General features: G+C 42.8%; 1 protein-coding gene across 1 annotated transcript; it reads left to right on the forward strand.

Moving 5' to 3' along the window:
• The first annotated feature begins 501 nt into the window (after positions 1-501).
• LOC133451326 (uncharacterized) lies at positions 502-20,318 on the forward strand. Its single transcript, XM_061730293.1, has 4 exons — positions 502-830; positions 6,522-6,631; positions 6,714-6,932; positions 19,542-20,318. The coding sequence occupies exons 1-4, from the start codon at positions 502-504 to the stop codon at positions 19,673-19,675; spliced, it is 792 nt and encodes a 263-aa protein (XP_061586277.1). The 3' UTR covers positions 19,676-20,318.
• Positions 20,319-20,824: the final 506 nt, after the last annotated feature.

Genomic DNA, 20,824 nt, shown 5'->3' on the forward strand with positions numbered 1-20,824 from the left:
TTTCTTTTTATTTATTTATTTTTTCCCTACTTGAGTTAAGTCCTTTTATTTTCTTTTATTATTTACTCTTGATTATTATTACTATTTATTTTAAGTATTCACATATTTTCTGTTGACCAATTTTGCTTAGGACCTATGTATGTTTTTGTATGTTGGTTATTTGAGAGAAAATCAATAAACAGAATTTGAAAAAAAAAAGAGTCTGGAAGAGTATTTACAGTATTTAAAGTGGCGGTTTATGAAAGACAGTTTGGCTTTATTTATCCACACGGTTGTTAAATCTGCGTCTTTTCTAATAAACCGGAGACTCATGGTCTAATATCCAGAAATATATATCTGCAGTGAAAAGGACAGTGATGTGGATAAAAGCGTCGTGGGCCTAAGGAATGTCTGGAATGAGAGTCACCATTATTCTAATTACTTTCCTGCTATCACCATAATGTCAGCTGCTGTTTATAGATATCTTACCTAACTCTTCTCATCATTACCCACTCTGTCACCATGAGCTTTCAGAAGCTCTTTCTCATGCTCTCTGTTAGCTTTAGCGTGTTTTCCTGGTCCCTGTGTCCTCCTCCAGGTCCTGCTCAGACGCCAGGCTGCTTTAAAGTCAACAGCTGCAAATGTATCATGAAGGACGGCAGTGGAGTGATAAACCTGAACGCTATGGGAGATGCGGATGGTTTCCTGGGGCGTCTGAGGCCCGTGCCAACAGGCAACACGTCGCTCAAAGGAGGAATCTTCCTTTCTTTCAGCCCCTGCAACCATTTTTCAGAGCCCGAGGAGCCGAGAGGAAGTGACTGCAGCGATGTCGCCGCATGCCTCCTTGTCAGGTAGAGCCAGATTTATCTCAGCTTTACGCACTCATGTGCTCCAGAGGCACAGGGCCTTTTCTGAACTTTGAATAATGACATCAGCCACTTCTCTGTGTTATTCTGTTAGATTTATTCACAGGAATGTAAATGTATCACTCGCCTCAGCCCTATGATGTCACATGTATCTTATTTGATTCATATTTGCATTTCTGAGACTCATAATAAAAAGAAAAAGTTTAGGATCATGAAAAAAATCGAATAAAAAATACAAGAATTGTTTAAAAAAAACTTTAAATACCAAGTTGTTTGTTTCTTTCAATGGGTAATAGACGCTTAAAATAATAATAGAATAATACAATAATAATAATATTATTTCATATATTGTGCTTTAAACAGTTAAAGAGTGACATGAAAAAAACAACAATGATCTGTGATCATGATCTAAACTAAAATAACAATAGATAAAAAAAGTTTATGAACAAGTTTTGAAACTACAGCTTTAAAGTATCAGTGCAGATTTGGATCTTCATTCAATGTAGCTGTGTCAGCAGTGTCTTCAACTTGGATTTAGATAATAAAATCATTGCACATATGCACAAAAGTCAGGCTTTGTAATGATATAGACTTTCAGTGCAACTGATAACAGTCATTTCAATTTCCACGATGGCAGAATCAATCCATCAATCCATCAATCCATCAATCCATCAATCCATCAATCCATCAATCCAGCTTCAATCCATCAATCCATCAATCCATCAATCCATCAATCCATCAATCCATCAATCCATCAATCCATCAATCCATCAATCCAAAGTGCACAGACGTCTTATGAATCTGATCACATCTGATTACCAGACTGGTCCGCCCTTGTCTCTGATCTGTCCCTTATAAATGTACTGTGGAGAATTTTGAAGCAAAAAATAGCAAGAACATTGACCATGAACTTTATGTATCTTAGGAAAAATGCTTGCAGGACAAATAATAACTGAAGCATTTCAGGGCCAGAACACATTTTAAGTGTTTTGAAAAGAAATGGCAACATTGCAAAGCTATAAAGCCTTCAATATCCTACTTTTTGTTGTTTTTAATCTAATAATTTCCAATAAAAGGTTAATATCTAATGAACTTCTAATGCTATATAAAAGACAAATGAAAATAGCTCTTTTTTAACTTTAATTTGCACTATCTATCTTTCTACCTTACTGTATCTGATTTGCTGTAATAAATTGATATCGTTTCTTTGTTTTTTTTATTTGTTTCATTAGTTTCTTTTTCCTCATTTGTTTGCATGATGTGTTGTTGTGACATCACATTTTTTCCATCTGAATTTTAATTCTTGTTAAAATGACACATCATTCTTCGGAAAATGGGATTTATTTTAACTTAAAAAAACAAAAATGCTGCTGATCAGGAGTTACAATAAACAAGAGCATGAACATGAAAAAATCCAAAAACCTGACACGAGACATGGAGGGTAAACAGAGAACTGAGCTGCATGGACCCAGCATGGACCATAACTCCGGGAGTACTTCCCCTTCTGGGGAACACGCCCGGGCCCATGAGCATTCAGGCTTGATAAAGGCAAAAATGGAGCCGTCGGCGGCCACAACCCACTCCCGTCCCCTTTCCAGGGGATCCAACCATATCCCTCTTCCCAAGGAGGCCCCGGATGCAGAGCAGTCCCCCGGCCCCTGCCCAGGCCCCTCCAGGACTCTTTCTGTGCCTGAGCCGGTTCCCGGGCCTGGGCCCAGGACTCTGCCCACGCCCCAGCCCAAACCCAGGACTCTGCCCACGCCCCAGCCCAAACCCAGGGCTCTGCCCACGCCCCAGCCCAAACCCAGGACTCTGCCCACGCCCCAGCCCAAACCCAGGGCTCTGCCCACGCCCCAGCCCAAACCCAGGGCTCTGCCCACGCCCCAGCCCAAACCCGGGACTCTGCCCACACCCCAGCCCAAACCCAGGACTCTGCCCACGGCCCAGCCCCTGAACTGTCTTACCGGTCTGCCCAGCCCCGAGGCCGGTCCCCTGAGCTCTTTCAGTGTGTTGGCCTGGGCCCTCCTCCGGGCCCACCCTGTTCTGGGTTTTGTTTTTCCCCCAGAAACATGGGGTAGCTGTTTCTAAAGGGGGGGATTCTCTCTGCCCCCTGATGGTCTGCACCTGTGTCTTGTCAAGCCTTCTGTGTATTTCTTGTCTTGTCTTTCACTTGCTCCCTGCTGGTCTGTACTGTTAGGGTTTTTTATTTTGTCATGTTTAAGCTTTTGTGTTTTTTGTAAATCCCGCTCAGCAGCATTTAAAAAAAAAAAAAAAAAAAAAAATACATTTTTTGGAACCCCTGCCTCCTCGTCTCCCCTGCATCTGGGTCCTACTCAGCCTCATTGTGACAAAAGATAACAGGAAGATCAAACTACAAACCCCTCCTTTTGTGTAAGTAGTTGATCCCCCAACGTTCCTCAGTTCCACTAACAGAAGAGCTGCTGCAGCATCGCTCACAAAACCTGATCTCACAGCCGTGGATGAGGATCATACGAGTCAGACTTTCTTTCTATTTCATGTGAATACTTACTTTGACCTGCAGTTACAGCCGTTTTAGCTGATTCCCAAAATGCAAAGTAGTTGTGGTTCTTTGCCTCTTGAGTATAGTGTGGTTTGATCTTATTTGCTCTCCTGTCATTTCATATTCTGCTTTGTCACAGCATCATTTTTGTGCCCTCGTGAGTTTTGTTTCAAGTTTCAAATTCAAGTTTCAAGTTCTATTTTCTTTCCTCCCATTATATTTAATGTCAGTTCATGTTTGTATATATTTCTACAGATGTTACCACTGTTTTTGAAAATGGTAAATGATATAAGCTAGTAGGCAAGCAAAGTTTATCTCTATAGCACGATTAAAAAACAAGGGGATTCAAAGTGCTTTACAGATCAAAAACTTTTCATGGTAGAAATAATCAGTAGGATTTAAAATGTAAACATAAAGAAAGAAAAAAAGAACAATACAATCTGGGAACTGATAAAAACCAGATCCAGGTGACCTGAGGGGTCTGAATGTTCATACTGGGTCAGGAGGTCCTGATGAGTTCTGGTCCTGGACCATTCAGAGCTTTATAGACCAGCACCAGAACTTTAAAGTCTGTCCTCTGATGGACAGACAGCCAGGTAAAGACCTCAGAGCTGGACTGATGTGGACTGATGTGTCCACTCTGTTGGAGTTCTGGATGAGCTGCAGTTGTCTAACTGATGTTTTAAGGTGGATGTAAAGATGCTGTTACAATAATCAAGCTACTAAAGATGATGCTGGACTAGTGTCTCCAGGTCCTGCTGAGACATCTGATCTTTTATCCTTGATATAATCTTAAGGTGATGGTAGGCTGACTTTGTTATTGTCTTAATGTGTTTTTCCAGATTCAGGTCAGAGTCCATCACTACACCCAGATTTCTGGCCTGGTTGGTGGTTTTAAAGTGTATAGATTTAAGCTCTGTGGTGACCTGTAATCTCTGGCTCCTGGTTTTTGTTTATCTGGAGAAAGTTGTGGCTCAGCCAGTCATTAATCTCCTCAATGCATTTACCAAGAGCCTGTACAGGCCTCGGCCTCCTGGTCACAGTTTTTATATATATATACATATATATATATATATATATATATATATATATATATATATATATATATATATATATATATATATATATATATATATATATATATATATATATATATATATATATATTGTATCTTATTTTGGTGTTGTTTATAATCTGTGCCAGTGGGAGCATGTAGATGTTAATCAGAAGAGGTCCAAGGATGGAACCTTGGGGAACTCCACATGTCATTCTGCTCAGACGTTAAGTTACTTATTGACATAAAATACTTCCTGTTCTCTAAGTACCTGACTGGAAGGCATCATAGCAGTTATTTTGTGTTTAAAAAGTTATTTAGCTATTTTTTATTTACAATCCTGTTTAAAAAGGGGAGATCTGAGACTGGCCTGTAGTTGTTCATTTGTGTTTGGTCAAGATTGTCCTTTTTCAGCAGAGGTTTAATTAAAGCTGTTTTTCGTGGCTCTGGAAACACACATGACATTAAGGAAAAGTTCACCATCAATAACAGGTGACTCCAAAATCTTTTAGACCTTTTTGAAAAAGCGTGTTGCCAGGATGTCTAAACAGGGATATTGGAATAAAGTTTGGTTGCCACGGATACAGGAGGGTTCGTTATGTTAGCCTGTCAACTGTAGCAAATAAGGCCAGAGCATTATAACAATGATGATGATGTCAGATAAGTAGGACGTCTTTGCATTCCTCAGTTGCAAGTTATAAGAGTGAAGTTTCTTTTTATAGACGTCATAATGAATCTGGAGATTTGTTTTTCTCCATCTGTGCTCAGCTTTCCGACACCATCTTTACCCATTTTTTTACCAGTGTAGAATTTCACCATGGAGACGTCTTCCCTCCAGAGATGACCTTCACCTCAATGGGAGCATTAGCATCCATAACATTTAACATTTTTGCCTTTGACCCTCCACTTCTCCTGCTCACTCTGGCCTCACTGATAGAACTGTAGTGCACTGTAATTTTGGTCTAACCAAGTTTCAGTTAAAAACATAAAATCCAGACTGTGCTCAATGATAAAATCATTAATCAAAAATGTTTTCCCAACCTAACATTTAATTAAAGCCAACTTTAATATTAATAGTTATTATTTGCCCCCTCATGTTTAGGAGCAGTCTGTGGCACACAGGGTGTGTTTACTTTATTTAGTATAAATTTATTTAGGGGGGGGGGGGGGTTCAGACAAGCACAACAAACTACAAGAACAATTATGGTGATGAGATACTTATAATTAATAACTAGGAAAGGCAAGAGAAGAAGGGTGAGTGGATCATGTCGGTGCCCCCTGCAGCATAGGCCTATAGCAGCATATCTACCATAAAGCTATGTTTGAGACTAACTATTATAGTCTTGTTCTATAGCTGCAACTATGACTACTGACTCTAACACACTAGAGTTTACACTACCTAGAGATTTACTGAAAAGAAACATTTAAAATTTGGTTTTAAAGGTGGAGGTGGTGTCAGCCTCCTTAACCCAGATTGGAAGTTGGTTCCATAGTAACGGTGCCTGATAGCAGAACGCCCGCCCTCCAAATCTACATTTGGATACTCTAGGAACTACGAGTAAACCTGCACTCTGAGAATGGAGAGCTCTGACAGGAACATAAGGAACTATCGGGTCTTGCAAATATTGCCTGTCTATATACGACCTTACAGCTCACGGTGCATGTCAGAGCAAATGAGTTGAGGTCGAAGGAACAGCCCAAGGAGCTCAGAGACAGAATTATGGCAAGGCACAGATCTGGCCAAGGTTACAAAAGAATGTCTGCAGCACTCAAGGTGCCTAGGAGCGGAGTGGCCTCCATAATCCTTAAATAGAAGAAGTTTGGGACCACCAGAACTCTTCCTAGACCTGGCCGTCCAGACAAACTGAGCAGTCGTGGGAGAAGAGCCTTGGTGACAGAGGTAAAGAAGAACCCAAAGATCACTGTGGCAGAGCTCCAGAGATGCAGTAGGGAGATGGGATCACTGCAGCCCTCCAGCAGTCAGAGCTTTATGACACATTTGTTTACTGGTAAAAATGTTTTACAGACTTTTTTGTCTTCACACATCCTCAACTTCAAGCAACCTGTTCTTGGTGTGTCATGTTTTTGCTAATGTAAATAGGTATCCGGGGCTCAGCGGGTACAGAAACCGCTACATCAACTATGGGAGACATGAAGGGAATGAATTCCACTACAACCACAGTCTGAAGACGCTGTCTGTGTCATACTTTGGTGAGGTAAACACAAACATACATATTTCCTGATAATGTTTACTGTGAACTAATATTCACTGCTCTTTTTCCTCGTGACCCAGCTCACAGGGAACAGCCAGTGACAGTGGTGCATTTCCACTGCAACCCTGCCCAGCCCGTATCCATCATCCAGAACCAGAGTGTGGGCCCTGAGGGGCCCCTGCAGGTCTGGGTGGAGAGCCCCTGCGCTTGTCCAAACGCCTGTGCCATGGGAGATCTGGGTCTGGGCACCATCTTCCTCATCACACTCTCCCTCAGTGCAACAGCATACTTTATCCTTGGTACGCGTCTTTTATTAAGTTTAAGTCAAGTTAAGTTCAAGTTTATTTTAGACGGGACAATGCATATTAATGAACACTACATTAAGCAGTGTAAATACACCGGGTCTTAGCAGAAATGCTAGTTTCCACCTGCAGTCCCCACAGAAAACATAAAAACAATACAATCAAACAATACAATCAAACAAGGGAACAAACATAAAACATACATAGTAGCTAAATAGATTTAGCAGCATTTAAAAGCAGTATGGATTGTATCTAAAGTGACTTGAGTCTAAAGTGACTTGAACAAAAAATGCATATTACGATAATGAAATACCAGCGATGGTAATATTATGGTACTGAGAGGATCCAAGTTGTGTAACATACATTACAAAGTGTGTGATGCATTTGCACATTGCCCTAGTACGTACGAATTAAAACAGTAAAAAAAAGCAACACTAAAAACTATAAAACAACAGATAATGAACATTAAAACAAACTACACCAGTTTAAGCCTGGTTGTGATAACAGTGTTGTTCCTCCAATAGCTATGATTTCAAATGTTTGGTGAAAGAGGTCAGAGTCAAAGTTCACGTATCGTTAGTGTTGCATTCCAGGTTTAGAGGCACGACCCCAAAAAGAGGCTCGACTAAAAGCACTTTTTCTAAAAGGAACTATACAGTCGCCTCTAACTCCAGCTCTGGTTCATCTGTTTGAGTTTCTTTTCACAAATTCTTGTAGTGTATTCAGTGCAGAGTCTGGATACGACCACAAAAGTAAAGGGTCCGGTGTTGCGCAGGCAAAATACCTTATTGGAGACTTTTAAAACTGTGATTTTGTTTAGAGTACCAGTTCTGTTATTACAAGTTATTACACATAAACACAAATGAAAGAAAATAAAATGTTTTTCAGCTTACAACCATGCATCAGAACATGAGAAATGTGGCCTTGGGCTGATGGAAGATGCTATTTGTTGTAAAGTTAAAACCAGAAAAGGACTTTGTGTGGTGCATAAAGATAATCAGAAAGTTTCAAGTTTAATGATATTACATCAAGGCGATCAATAATCAGGCAAACAATTTGTATACAAAATAAAACTCCCGCTTCCATCTTTCATATTATATAAGCATACAATAGGAGAAAGGTATTGATCTTAAAGGTATTGATCTTAAAGCAGATATGCAGAGACGACCATATTCACAGTAACGCTTAGAACTCCAAATCAGGTAAAGAGAAAAAGAACTTCAAATCTTATTTCTTGGGAGAGAATTTATTTGAAGTCTTTTCCTGTCAATATAACAACATTTTTTAAATCCTTTTTCTCCTGCATTTATTGACAGATCCTCTGTCCATCTTTGCTCCTTAAACTCTCCTTTAAAGGGACGCTACTTTTGAATTAAATCACGATTACATCCCCCACTGACACACAGATATTTGTTTTATTAGTACAAAGGCGGCTTGGACTTCCCTCCTGATGTTTAGTAACACATGAAAACTTGATGAGAGAAAATATGAACAAACTAGCTTCATACGGCCTACACATTAATAAAAAGCTATGTAGAGCCTGTACCAATAGGCTATACTCAGGGCAACAGGTTGATTTTGTTTGGACGCGTGCTTCTCATTGATGCAAACGCTCAGACTTAGAATCCAGGTCGGATATGCCAATCCATTTATTTCGTTATCAGCAGTAGTCAAAGCAAAAGTAATTTCATTGTTTAAACTTAACATAAACTTATGACAGAACGCCACTCTCTGTCTTACACGTCTTGCACGGTTGCACGGTCAAAAACTGTTTGTCTTCCCCCTGTCGCACCTGCCTGCAATTACCACCCAGGTGGCTTATAATGGTTACCAGGACAACCACCCACCATGGCTGATTGACAGGCTAATCATGACGTAACAAAAAGGGGGTATGACAACTCATATTCAGCTAAATAAATAAAACAATAAATCAAAGTATTTTGGCTCCAACACACCGGCCCCTAATTGCGAACTGCAGGAAGCCGTGAACAATTCAACTTAATATACACAATGGAGCCAATATTTATGCAAAAAACTCAAAACAAAACAATCCTCTCGTAGAGGTTTAAGTGTCTGCTGCTTGAATCAAGCAGAGCTTGGTTACTGGTCTATCCAGTGTACTGGTCCTGGTCTTCACACGTGCAGAACGCACCAGTCCTTTCCTATCCGGATAGGTCTCCAGGACTCTTCCTAGTAGCCAGGAACCACGTGGGGCTGTCACATCAGCGACCAATACAATGTCCCCAGATATGAGACTTCTCCTTTCTTTGCTCCACCTCTGCCGCTCCTGCAGCAAAGGTAAGTACTCCCTCAGCCAGCGCTTCCAAAAAAGGTCAGCGATGTACTGGACCTGTCTCCATCTCCTTTTGAGGTAGAGATCAGACTTCTCAAACAGTCCAGGTGGTAAAATTGGCGTCCTTTTCATGGTGAGAATGTGGTTGGGAGTGAGCGCTTCCAGGTCGTTGGGATCTCCAGAGAGCTTTGTTATGGGGCGATCATTAAGAATGGCTTCAACTTCGCACAGCACAGTTTGAAATACCTCATCATTTAAGGTTTGCTGGTGTAGAACAGATGTTAATGTCTGACGAATCATCCGTATGATGCGCTCCCATGCGCCTCCGTGATGTGACGCTGTTGGTGGGTTAAAGCTCCATTGAATTCCTTCCTCCAGGAATGCGGACTGAATTTTGCTGTGTTTTAAAGCAGCCAGGGCTTCTTTTAACTCTCTGTTGGCACCCACAAAATTGGTTCCATTGTCGGACCTTAAATGAGAGATTGGTCCTCTCCTGCAAACAAATCTGCGTATCGCATTTATACAGGAGTCTGTATCTAGTGAATGAGCAACCTCTAAATGGACTGCTCTACATGCCATACAGGTAAAAATGACACCATAGCGCTTTTCCATAGACCGGCCCCTCTTGATCTCAATTGGGCCGAAGTAATCAACTCCAACGTTGGTGAATGGAGGAAGATCAGCAACAATGCGCTCTAAGGGTAAGTCAGCCATTTTTTGCTCACACAACTTCCCATTATGGCGTCTGCAGAAAACACAGTCGGACAGGATTTTTCTTGTAGCTGCATTGGCATTAGTGATCCAGTATTTTCTCCGTAGTCTGGAGAGAACCTGGTTCCTCCCACCATGGCCCACCTGTTCGTGGATGTGCTTTAGAATAAGAGTGGATATGTGGAGATCTTTCGTGAGGACAACAGGATGTTTGGACTCCTCCGGCATTGCTGCCCTACTCAACCTCCCTCCAACTCGAATTAAGCCACCCTCCAGGATGGGGTCCAGCTTGTAGATGGGACTGTCTTTCTTCACTTCAACTACACCCGATGTCAATGCAGCAAGTTCCTCTGGAAACTTGTGCTGCTGAGTGTAGTGAATGATGGCAAATTCAGCTGTAGAAAGATCATCTGGTGTCACATGGTTTCCTAATGCAGCTTTAAATCGTTTCATTTCCTTTTCAACATTCTCTGCATTTTCCTGTCTCAATTGGTTTCTTTTTTGACTCATTTCCAATAGAGTCTTCCTGATTTTCAGGATCCAAGCAACTGACCTTTTTAATCTTCTCCAGTCAGAAAAGTAAGTGATCATTTGCTGTGTGGCATTTGGGGAATCAATCACTACTGCGTTGCTGGTAAGCTCCTTCTTGACCTCAGGGTCATCAGCAGCAATGCTGTACTCCATGATGACATTTACATCCGGCCACTCCTCTTCTGGTTTCCATAGAAACTCAGGCCCTTCAATCCACTTTCCGTCAGCCAGCAAGTCATCCACCTTAATTCCTCTTGAGGCCTTGTCTGCAGGATTCTGTGTGGTATGAACGTACCTCCACTGCGTGATATCAGATGTTCTCCGGATGGCAGAAATCCTGTTTGCCACAAAAGTGTGAAATCTCTTGTCTTCATTTCTAATGTATTTTAAAACTGAAGTGCTGTCAGTCCAGAAACAAGATTTTTCAAGGCAAAGCTGCATTTCGGCTCTGAGCATGGTGTCGACACGAGCAGCAAGGACAGCTGCAGTGAGCTCTAAACGTGGGATGGTGACTTGCTTTAGTGGGGCCACTCTGGCTTTGCCGAGCATGAAAGAGACATGAGACCTGTTGCTGTTGTTCCATATTTTCAGGTAGGTCACAGTACCATATCCGCTTTCACTGGCATCAGCGAAGTGATGTAACTGGCTACGGGTGGATTCTCCAAAGTCTCCTGGCTTGAGGCATCTTTCCACTTTAAATGCCCTTACTCTCTCCAGTTCTCCCAACCACTTTGTCCACTGCTGCTTGAGAATTGGGTGGATTTCATCATCCCATCCATAGTTCCTCCTACACAATTCTTGCAGTATGAGCTTGGCTGGCAGTGTGAGTGGGGCAAGAAAACCAAGTGGGTCGTAGATGGAGCTGACCATAGATAGAATTCCACGCCGAGTAGGTGGCTGTTCTTTAAGTGCCAGTTTGAACTTGAAAGTGTCAGTTTCAACACACCATTGAAGTCCAAGGGCCCTCTCGACTGGCAGTTGGTCTCGGTCAAGGTCCAATTCATGTAGATGTGTAGACCGGTCTTCCTCAGGAATGGACAGCAACACTCCACGATTGTTGCTGACCCATTTGGTCAAATGGAAGCCTCCCTTTTGGCACACATCTGTCAAATCCTTGACCATTTTAACTGCCTCGTTCTCTGTTGGTAAGCTCTTAAGACAATCGTCCATGTAGTAGTTTCTATTGACTGTGTCGATTACATCTGCAGGAAAAATGTGGCGGTTGTCTTCTGCTGTCTTTCGGAGGGCATAGCAAGCACAGCTGGGAGACGACACTGCTCCAAACAGATGCACAGTCATCCTATATTCTGCTGGTTCTTGGGATACGTCACCATCAGGCCACCACAAGAACCGCAGAAAGTCTCTGTCCTTCTGTGCCACATTGACTTGATGGAACATTGCCTTAACGTCAGTCATTAGAGCTATAGGCTCTTGTCGGAATCTTGTGAGGACTCCTAACAGGGTGCTGGTGAGGTATGGGCCTTGCAGAAGCTCCTTGTTTAGAGATTTTCCTCTGTATTCTGCCCCACAGTCAAATACCACACGCAGTGTTTTCTTCTTGGGATGGTACACCCCATGGTGCGGAATGTACCACACTTTTTCATCTGAACGTTCCACTTCATGTTCAGGCACAAGTTCAGCATAGCCTTTGCTGATGACATCCTTCAGAAAGTTTGTGTACTCTCTGTGGAACTTTTCATCTCTTCCAAACCTCTTCTTCAGCCCAAGTAAACGTTGCCTAGCAACACACTGATTGTTTGGCAGAGAGACATCTTTCTTTTTAAAGGGAAGCTCCAAGGTGTAATGGCCATCTTGAAGCTTGCAAGAATCAGTCATTATTTCCATGAACTTCATATCATCTCTTGACATTTCTTCTTTGTCCTCTGATGACTTCTCATTAAAGTCATGGTTGTACTGATTCTGTAGCAACTCCTTCAGGTGCGTTATGGAGGTCCTGTTGACACTAACACTTTCATGCTTCTCACTGTAGCTGGAAAGGGGACCGTTAACGACCCACCCCAATAGGGTCTTAATGGCGTATGGCCCACTGCCACGACTGTTCACAACTTCCCACGGTTCAAGTAGTTTAGCGGCATTGGTACCAATCAATAGCTCAACGTCAGCTTGAATGCGTGGGAGAACAACCCCATTCAAATATGGCCACTTAGCCAGCTCCTCTTCATTAATTATGTTTCTGATTGTCACAGGCATTTTATTTTGGGTGTAAACCTTGGGCAGGCCGTAGAACTGTTCTCCAGTGAGGCTTGAGATTTCCAAGTCCGTCAGGATGTAGCTGGAGACAGATGCCTTTGGACCCATGGTGAGAAGGCTGATTTTTGCTTTCCTCCCACTCAAATTCAATTTTTTCATTAGTGTTTCGGAACAAAATGTGTCTGTGCTGCCGGGATCAAGGAATGCATACGTTTTAATTACTTTGTCCCCCTTGCTGGACTTCACCTGTACAGGTAGGATGGATAGAATGCCATGGCTGTCACCGGCCCCTGTTTGTCCACAAGAGACTTGTGTGTTGCTCACTGATGATTTCTTTGGCTGGTTTGTGTTGCTTGCTCTCTCTTTAAAGTCAATATGAAGAAGACTGGGATGTGTTTTATTGCACACTTTGCAAGTCAAACGTTTGTCACAATGTTTGCTCATGTGTCCACCACAAAGACAGCCAAAACAGATTCCTTTTTGCTTTATAAAGGATACTTTGTCCCTGTGGGATTTCTTCTCCATCTGTGGACATTTATCCAGAGTGTGATTTTTTGAGCAGCATACACAAGCGGTGGTGGTGTGAGCAGATGTGTTACTTTGCTTGGGACTTGGTGGAGATCCGGTTTGGTCTTTAACTTCAGGTTGAGGGGTTTCAATAGTGGTGGCAAAACTGTCTCCCTTGTACTTGGGTTTGCCTTGTGACTTAATTCCTTTGACCGGCCTTACTGTGCTTTGTGAGGTATTTTGGATGTCACCAAAGACTGGATCTGACTGGATTTTGGCCTGGCGCTCAATGAAACTCACAATATCTGTGAATTGGGGTCGGCGGTGGAATCTTTCCATTATGCCACATGCAGACACTCTCCATATATCTCTGAGCTTATATGGAAGCTTTGAAATGACCGTTTTCATGTTGGCGGGCATGTCAAGTTCTCTCATATATTGTATTGTTTCCATGGCATTACAACACTGACGAAGGAAAAGTGAGTAAGCTTGAAGGGATTTGGGATCTTCAGATTTCAACACTGGCCACTGGAGCACCTTCTCCAGGTATGCTGCTGTGATCTTATAAGCATCTCCAAAGTGTTGCTCAAGGAGAAGTCTGGCCATGTCATAGCCTCTGTCTGGTGGCATGAGTTGACAGCTGCGTACAAGCTCATTGGGCTGGCCCTTGGTGTACCTTTCCAAGTAGTACAGACAATCACCTTTGTTCGTTGTGTTTCTTTCCACGCAGTGTATGAAGGCCCTGACAAAGGTTTTGAACTGTAATGGATCCCCATCAAAACATGGAATCTCCCTTGGTGGCAGTAAATGAGAGGTTTGCTGTTCCATTAGCATGGCTGTGATTTCATTTTGCTTTTGCAAAAGGTCACATACAGTTGAGGTTTCATTGGGTTGGGAAGAAATTTGAGGCTTTGTCACATCATGGTTCAGGTAAGTAGCGGGTTTATTGGCCGCTGCTGCAGTCCATGGTAAGTATTGTTGGTCAGATGGATTATTGGATGGTGGTGGTTGTTCTTGTCGAGGTGGTTGTTGCGTTTGTATGCATGCTTGCTGCTGCAGTGGTTCTGTTTGAGTTGGAGTAGGTGTTTGGATAGATGGTTGTACGGATGGTACATACTCTGTGGCTAGGGGGTTGAATGAGACTGAAGGTTCTTTTGGTCTGGCTCCTTTCCTATAATATGAGTCCATTCCATCAGAGTGTGTCCGTGAAGGGGTTGGACTAGGAGATTGTAGAACTGCTATTTTGGCATTTGCAGCTGCTAGTTGTGCATCCATCTCCATTTTCTCCTTTTTCTTTCTTAACATTTCTCTTTCCCTGTGCAGCCTTTCCTCCTCTTCTTCAATGGCATGCTTTTCTTGTAGTGCTGCAGCACGTACGGCTAGGGCCTCCGCCTGCCTGCGAGCTGATGAGGTGCTGGACCTGCTGGACCTGCTGGACCTGCTTGTTGCAGACCTGGTGTGACTTTGATGAGTGGATTTTGTGCTTTCAACATTTGAAATGCTGTCATTGGGACGGATTTCATCCTCATCACTTTGCTGCAGAGTTTCGCTGCTTTTGGTCCATTCATTCACCTCCTCAATGAATTCATTGACGTTGATCATTTTGGCTTGGAACCATATATCATGTTTTCTCTGTTCTTCTGGAGGGATTAGTGGCAACAGAGCATTCTGTGCATCTCTAGCATCCTTGCACAGGTTAAGATATTTCCTGAATTCCTCTTGAACTTCTTGTTTGCATCCTCTTCCTCTTTGCATTAACTCTCCAATTGTTTTCTGCAAGTGGGATGCTTTGGTGAACTTAGATTTTCTATCCTTTGCAGTGAGTCAATTTTCTCCATTAAGGCCTTGGGGGTTAATTTTATCTTTCGTTTTGTGACAACCTGTGATCCAGTCTGTGATTCATGTTCACTGTGAGCACTGCGACCTGCTGTGGTCACATCGGACTGTTTTTCAGCCTCTGAAGGTTCAACCATTATTTGCATTGCATCACCATTAGAGCACATAACGTGCGCGTCAGCCACGGAGGGCTCTCCATACACGTTTGGCTCAGTTTGAACCAGAACACCATTATCTGACTCATTTGGACCCAGAACACCATTATCCGAGTACATCTTGCAATACAAAAAACCAACCAACAGTGTAAAAAGTAAAACAGTACCTTTGCTATTTCAGTAAAACCCACAGTTGTTCATCACAGTTAAACCCAGTTTATTAATTCCAAGTCCTTGAAACCATAAAACCACCAATGCATTGGATTTATACCAGAGCGCTCGTTTTTGAACTTCTTTTTTTTTTTTCTTTTTTCAAAGTACCCTTTGTGTGCACACAGTGTTTTACTATATGGCCATCTAACTAGCTGGTAGCGCGCTACATACCTTGATGTGTATGCATTTCTTCAGACCGGTCCACTTTGAGCTGGTAGAGGCTGCCAATGCCACGATCAAGCACCAGGATGCTGAGGTGATCCTCCAACTCCTCCGAACAGCGTGTAATCCCCCCGCTTGCCGCCGCGTAGAGGCGGGGATCCAGCCAGGCTCTGCTCCAGGCTCTCCTCCGAGCAGCACGTAATCCAACCACGACGCCGCCGGGTTGAGGTGGTGATCCAGGCTCCGCTCCGAGCAGCGCGTAATCCAACCGCGATGCCGCTGGTAGAGGCGGTATCCAGGCCAGGCTCTGCTCCAGGCTCTGCTCCGCGCAGCGTGTAGACCCTTCGCGGTGCCGCTGGCAGCCCGGGTGGTGCGCTGCGCTGCGCTGTGGTCCTCCGAACGCCGCGTCTCAGCAGCGGCTGTGGCGTTGTCCTGCACACCGTGATCCACTTCCAATGCAGGTTTTAAACTTTCAACTATAGTCCGTTCCAAACGAAGACTAAAGTTTCTTTGACAATAGTCCGTTCCAAACGAAGAGTATAGTTTTTGACAATGTAGAGCCTGTACCAATAGGCTATACTCAGGGCAACAGGTTGATTTTGTTTGGACGCGTGCTTCTCATTGATGCAAACGCTCAAACTTAGAATCCAGGTCGGATATGCCAATCCATTTATTTCGTTATCAGCAGTAGTCAAAGCAAAAGTAATTTCATTGTTTAAACTTAACATAAACTTATGACAGAACGCCACTCTCTGTCTTACACGTCTTGCACGGTTGCACGGTCAAAAACTGTTTGTCTTCCCCCTGTCGCACCTGCCTGCAATTACCACCCAGGTGGCTTATAATGGTAACCAGGACAACCACCCACCATGGCTGATTGACAGGCTAATCATGACGTAACAAAAAGGGGGTATGACAACTCATATTCAGCTAAATAAATAAAACAATAAATCAAAGTATTTTGGCTCCAACAAGCTATTCTCTTATTTTCTGAACTCAAACATTTCTAATCACCAGTGAAGCCAGGTAATCCCTGTGAACAGGGCCGGCCCTCTATTACTGCCAATAATACTGATTATTGATCATTCACACACCCACTATAAACTTATTTCATGTTCTTCCCTGTCATTACAAATACACTTGTAAAACTAGATGTTTTTGTTGTAGTTAGATTGTAATCCAGAGGGATTAAGACCATGGAAGCAACAACAGATTAACAAACTTGCAGAAACATCTTTCATTTAATATTGATCAAAGTCAGCAACTGCCCCTACTGGCCACACAGAGAAGCAACAGGTCAAAGGTCAGAGAGCTGCACAGTTGCAGCAGAGTTGTTTCCATCATCCTACTGTCAGCCTGGCAGGTTTTTACCATCTATGGTTTTTAATCTGAAATGGAGCAAATTCAGCTACAAGAGCAGCCTGGGGTTGATTTACACTTAATATTTAAAGTGATATAGTACTAAGTGATACTGAGTGTCATCTACAGTGTAGGCCTACTAAAAGAAACAAAATAATCAAATAGATCATTTATAAACCATTTACTGTAAACACACACTCTAATTCTCACCTGAAATGAGCTGGGATAGGCTCCAGCAGACCCCCGTGACCCTGAAGGATAAAGCGGGTATAGATGATGGATGGATGGATTACTGTAAACACGTTATCTACTTTATTTTTGGTTTTAAATAAACTGCAACAGCAATGTACAACAACAATTTGAAGTGGAACAACAAAGTACTACAAAAACTAGATCTATATATCGGCGACCTTGAGTGCCATGAAAGGCGCCTAACAAATGAAATATATTATTATTAGGGCCCGAGCACTTACAGTGCGAAGGCCCTATTGTATCTGTAGGAGATGTTTTTATTTTCCTCGTTATTATTCTTCTGACAAAAAGAGGGCCTTTTTTCCCCCTAAACGTGCCCCAAAAGTCACCAAATTTTGCACGCAAGCCAGACCTGGTGAAAAATGTGATATTTAATGGTTTGCATTAATGGGCGTGGCCTAACGGCTCAACAGCGCCCCCTAGAATACTTTGTGCCTCAAGACCCACAATACGGTTTGACGTACATGCACGAAAATCGGTACACACCTGTATCATGTCACAACTTAAAGAAAAGTCTCTTGGCGCCATGGCCCAAACCCAACAGGAAGTCGACCATTTTGACAAGCCACCCTTCATCGGGTTGGTCCATATTTGATATGGACCAACCATATTTGAGTTCCTATTTTCTGCCATAACTTTTGAATGGTTTGACATAAAGAGTCATGGGTGGTGTCATCGCACTTAGTTTTGAGTCCTTGACTTTTATTGGTGAAAATTGCATGCACGAGGGCCCGTTCATCGCTGCTTGCAGCTTTAATTACTTTTATAATTAAAATCACTCAACTTAGATAAACAGTACCTCATCAATATGTGTATTTATGTAAATAATTATATTTATTTATTTTTTTAACTCTTGGGGGCCCCCTAGTGGTCACGGGCCCCTAAGCAGCCACTTAGTTGGCTTATGCCTTGTGCCGGCTCTGGTTGTGAAAGCCACACCAGCCCAGGGAGAACAGGCACACTTGTGAAGACCTCACAAAAGATTCAAACCAGATGTCTCCTGGGTTTAAGGGGTCCCTGCGTCTCTATACTGATTCTTCAAGTTCAACAGCTGATTCAAAGCAAAATCAGCGGTTGAAGAAAACGCTCTTCAGTCCTGTTTCTCAGAAAAACGCTTGTGATAAGACTTACTACGAAACATAGTTTAACTTATTGTGGAATGTAATACGGTCTTGGCCTTTCAGACTAAGATAAGATAAGATGAATCTTTATTGTCTCCCTTAGGAGAAATTTGTCTTGGACACGAGAGGCACAGGCGACAATCACTATAAAATGACATTAATCATGACAGGATTTTAAGAACATATATTTATGTTGCACTGACCATTTCGCAGGCGGCTCAGTGGTCAGAGCTGTGGCCTCACACCAAGGTCAGGGCGTTCATATGTTCTCCCCGTGCGTGCAACGGTTTGTACTCTGACTTCCGCCTCTCGTCCAAAAACATGCTGGTGGTTGTAAACTGCCGATAGGAGTGTGTGTCTGTGTGTGGCGCTGCGAGGGTCTGGAGATCAGTCCAGGGTGCACCCCTGCCTTTGGCCTGAAGAGTGCTGGGATGGACTCCGGCAGACCCCTGTGACCCTAAAGGCTGATTTATGGTTCTGCGTTAAATCAACGCCGTAGGCTACGCGGCTACGCGGGAGTCTCTCCGTAGCTACGCCGTAGCCTGACCTGCACCTCCTAAAAAATGTATCCAATGCAGACCAAGAGGGCTGTGATTGGTTTGCTTGGTAGCAACACATTTCCAGTTCCGGACTGCGCCATCCCCGCCATTTCTAAACATCTTGTTGTTGTACACGGACAGAACATTATCAACATGGACCAAGTCGAGAAGCGACTCATTGAGGAAATCCGTAAAAAAAACTAACAAAGAATCAACTAGAGATGACGATAAACCCTTCAGGAAAAGAACACAACCCCCTAGTGCTCTGGGGGGGAACTGCACCGCAGAGAAATGGATAACGGAGAAGTCCGAAGGTTCACGACGGTGTCACGGCAACGGCGTTGGTTTAACGCAGAACCATAAATCAGTCTTCAATAGGAATGATGGGGTAAACATAACGAAGGGATGACCATCCAGCCCTGTGCTGCAAGTGCTGAAAAGCAATCAAAATATTGATTGATTAGTAAAAAAATGTGTTTATGATTGTATTGATAAATGCATAGGAATTTTGAGATCCTAAGAAAATGCTGCAGGGAACATATTTGCACAAAGACGGGTTAAAGCTTTTAACTTTTAACAGACTATTCAAAATGAAAAGGTCCAATCCTGGTCTGACTCCAGTCCTGACTAATCGTCATCCTAAGCTCTGTTGTTCAGGGTTTACAGATATGCTCCATGTTGATGTCTGACGTGCATGTTCTCGTCCCTGCGGTCAGGCTCCTGTGCGCTCAGGGCCTTCCGGAGCAGCAGCGGGGTCCAGATCTCCCCAGAACACAGCGTGTGGTGTATGATCTGCTACTTCTGTGGGGAGAGACAGCCAGCAAGACGACGCCGCAGAGCACAGACCTGACGCAGGACAACATCTGGACCACTTCAACATGTCTTCTTTGATTTTTCATGTTTAAATGTCGGGCTTTCAGGGAGTGTAATGGGCCAACGTTCTGTTCAAATATCCATGTAGACTTAGTGAACTGGATCAGATCAGCCGCTGATGGATGTTCTCCGGATGAGCTCTTTTGTTCCTTATCAAAAATGCTGGTGTCACATTTTAGAGCCGTTGAAAGGTTCTGGAGGCAGTAGCAACAAGTGAAGAGCACAGTAATATAAAACATATTATTTAATTGGAAGACTTTGTATTTTGTATGGAAAACAGTTTACAAGCAGAACATGAACCTGAACATTAATGCCTGCAGTCTTAAATCTTAACCTTTACTGCTTAGAGCAAGAACTAAAGCAATAAAATCGCGAATTTATAGTTACATAATAAAAACATAGAGCAAGTCATTTAAACTTGAAGTATTTTATATATAGAAACTAATCACACCATAACCAACTAGTCGGTCAAGACGCATTCAATCTTTCATGCAGATTGGTCTAAATCACTTCTTCTCTTCTTCTGGCTCTCGGTTGAGCTCAAACAGTGAGGCAGGTGAGTCAAAGGGTGACAGAAAAGTCTTTTCACTGCTGCAGCGACACGATGGAGACGCTGATTCTCAAGGTTTCTTCCTCCTAAAGGGGAGTTTTTCCTTGCCACTGTTTGGTTTAAGGTTTTTCTCCCACTTTGGGAGTTTTTACCTGCCATTGTTTATGTAATAATTGCTCGGGGGTTTATGTTTATGTTTATGTTCATGTTCTGGATCTCTGGAAAGATCCTACAGACAACTTCTGTTGTAATAGACTCTATATAGATAAAATTGAATTGAACTGAATTGAATTCTGCAGCACCCTCTCCTTTAACATGGGCCTTTAAACACTGCTCATGTCCGCACATAACAATGTTGTCAATGTCATGTACTTGTTCTTCATAGAAACAATAAATATAAAGAATTAAATAAAATAGTGTCCCGAGCAATCTTTTTTTTTCTTTCTTGATTCACATGCTCCCTAAGCGTGATTTCATGACTAATTAGAGCAGTGTTGAACCGTGACCACGGCCGCTGGGCCTTCCCCTCATCACAGAGACAAGAAATCATCGCGGAAAAAAGCAACTGTACAATGA

The sequence above is a fragment of the Cololabis saira genome, chromosome 9 (genome assembly GCF_033807715.1).
Source record: "Cololabis saira isolate AMF1-May2022 chromosome 9, fColSai1.1, whole genome shotgun sequence".
Taxonomy (NCBI): Eukaryota; Metazoa; Chordata; class Actinopteri; order Beloniformes; family Belonidae; genus Cololabis; species Cololabis saira.

Coding starts and splice junctions, on each gene's coding strand:
- LOC133451326 (XM_061730293.1), top strand. CDS start 502: ATGAGCTTTCAGAAGCTCTTTCTCATGCTCTCTGTTAGCTTTAGCGTG. Junction 6,632..6,713: donor GCTGTCTGTGTCATACTTTG/GTGAGGTAAACA, acceptor CTCGTGACCCAG/CTCACAGGGAACAGCCAGTG. Junction 6,933..19,541: donor AACAGCATACTTTATCCTTG/GTACGCGTCTTT, acceptor CCCTGCGGTCAG/GCTCCTGTGCGCTCAGGGCC.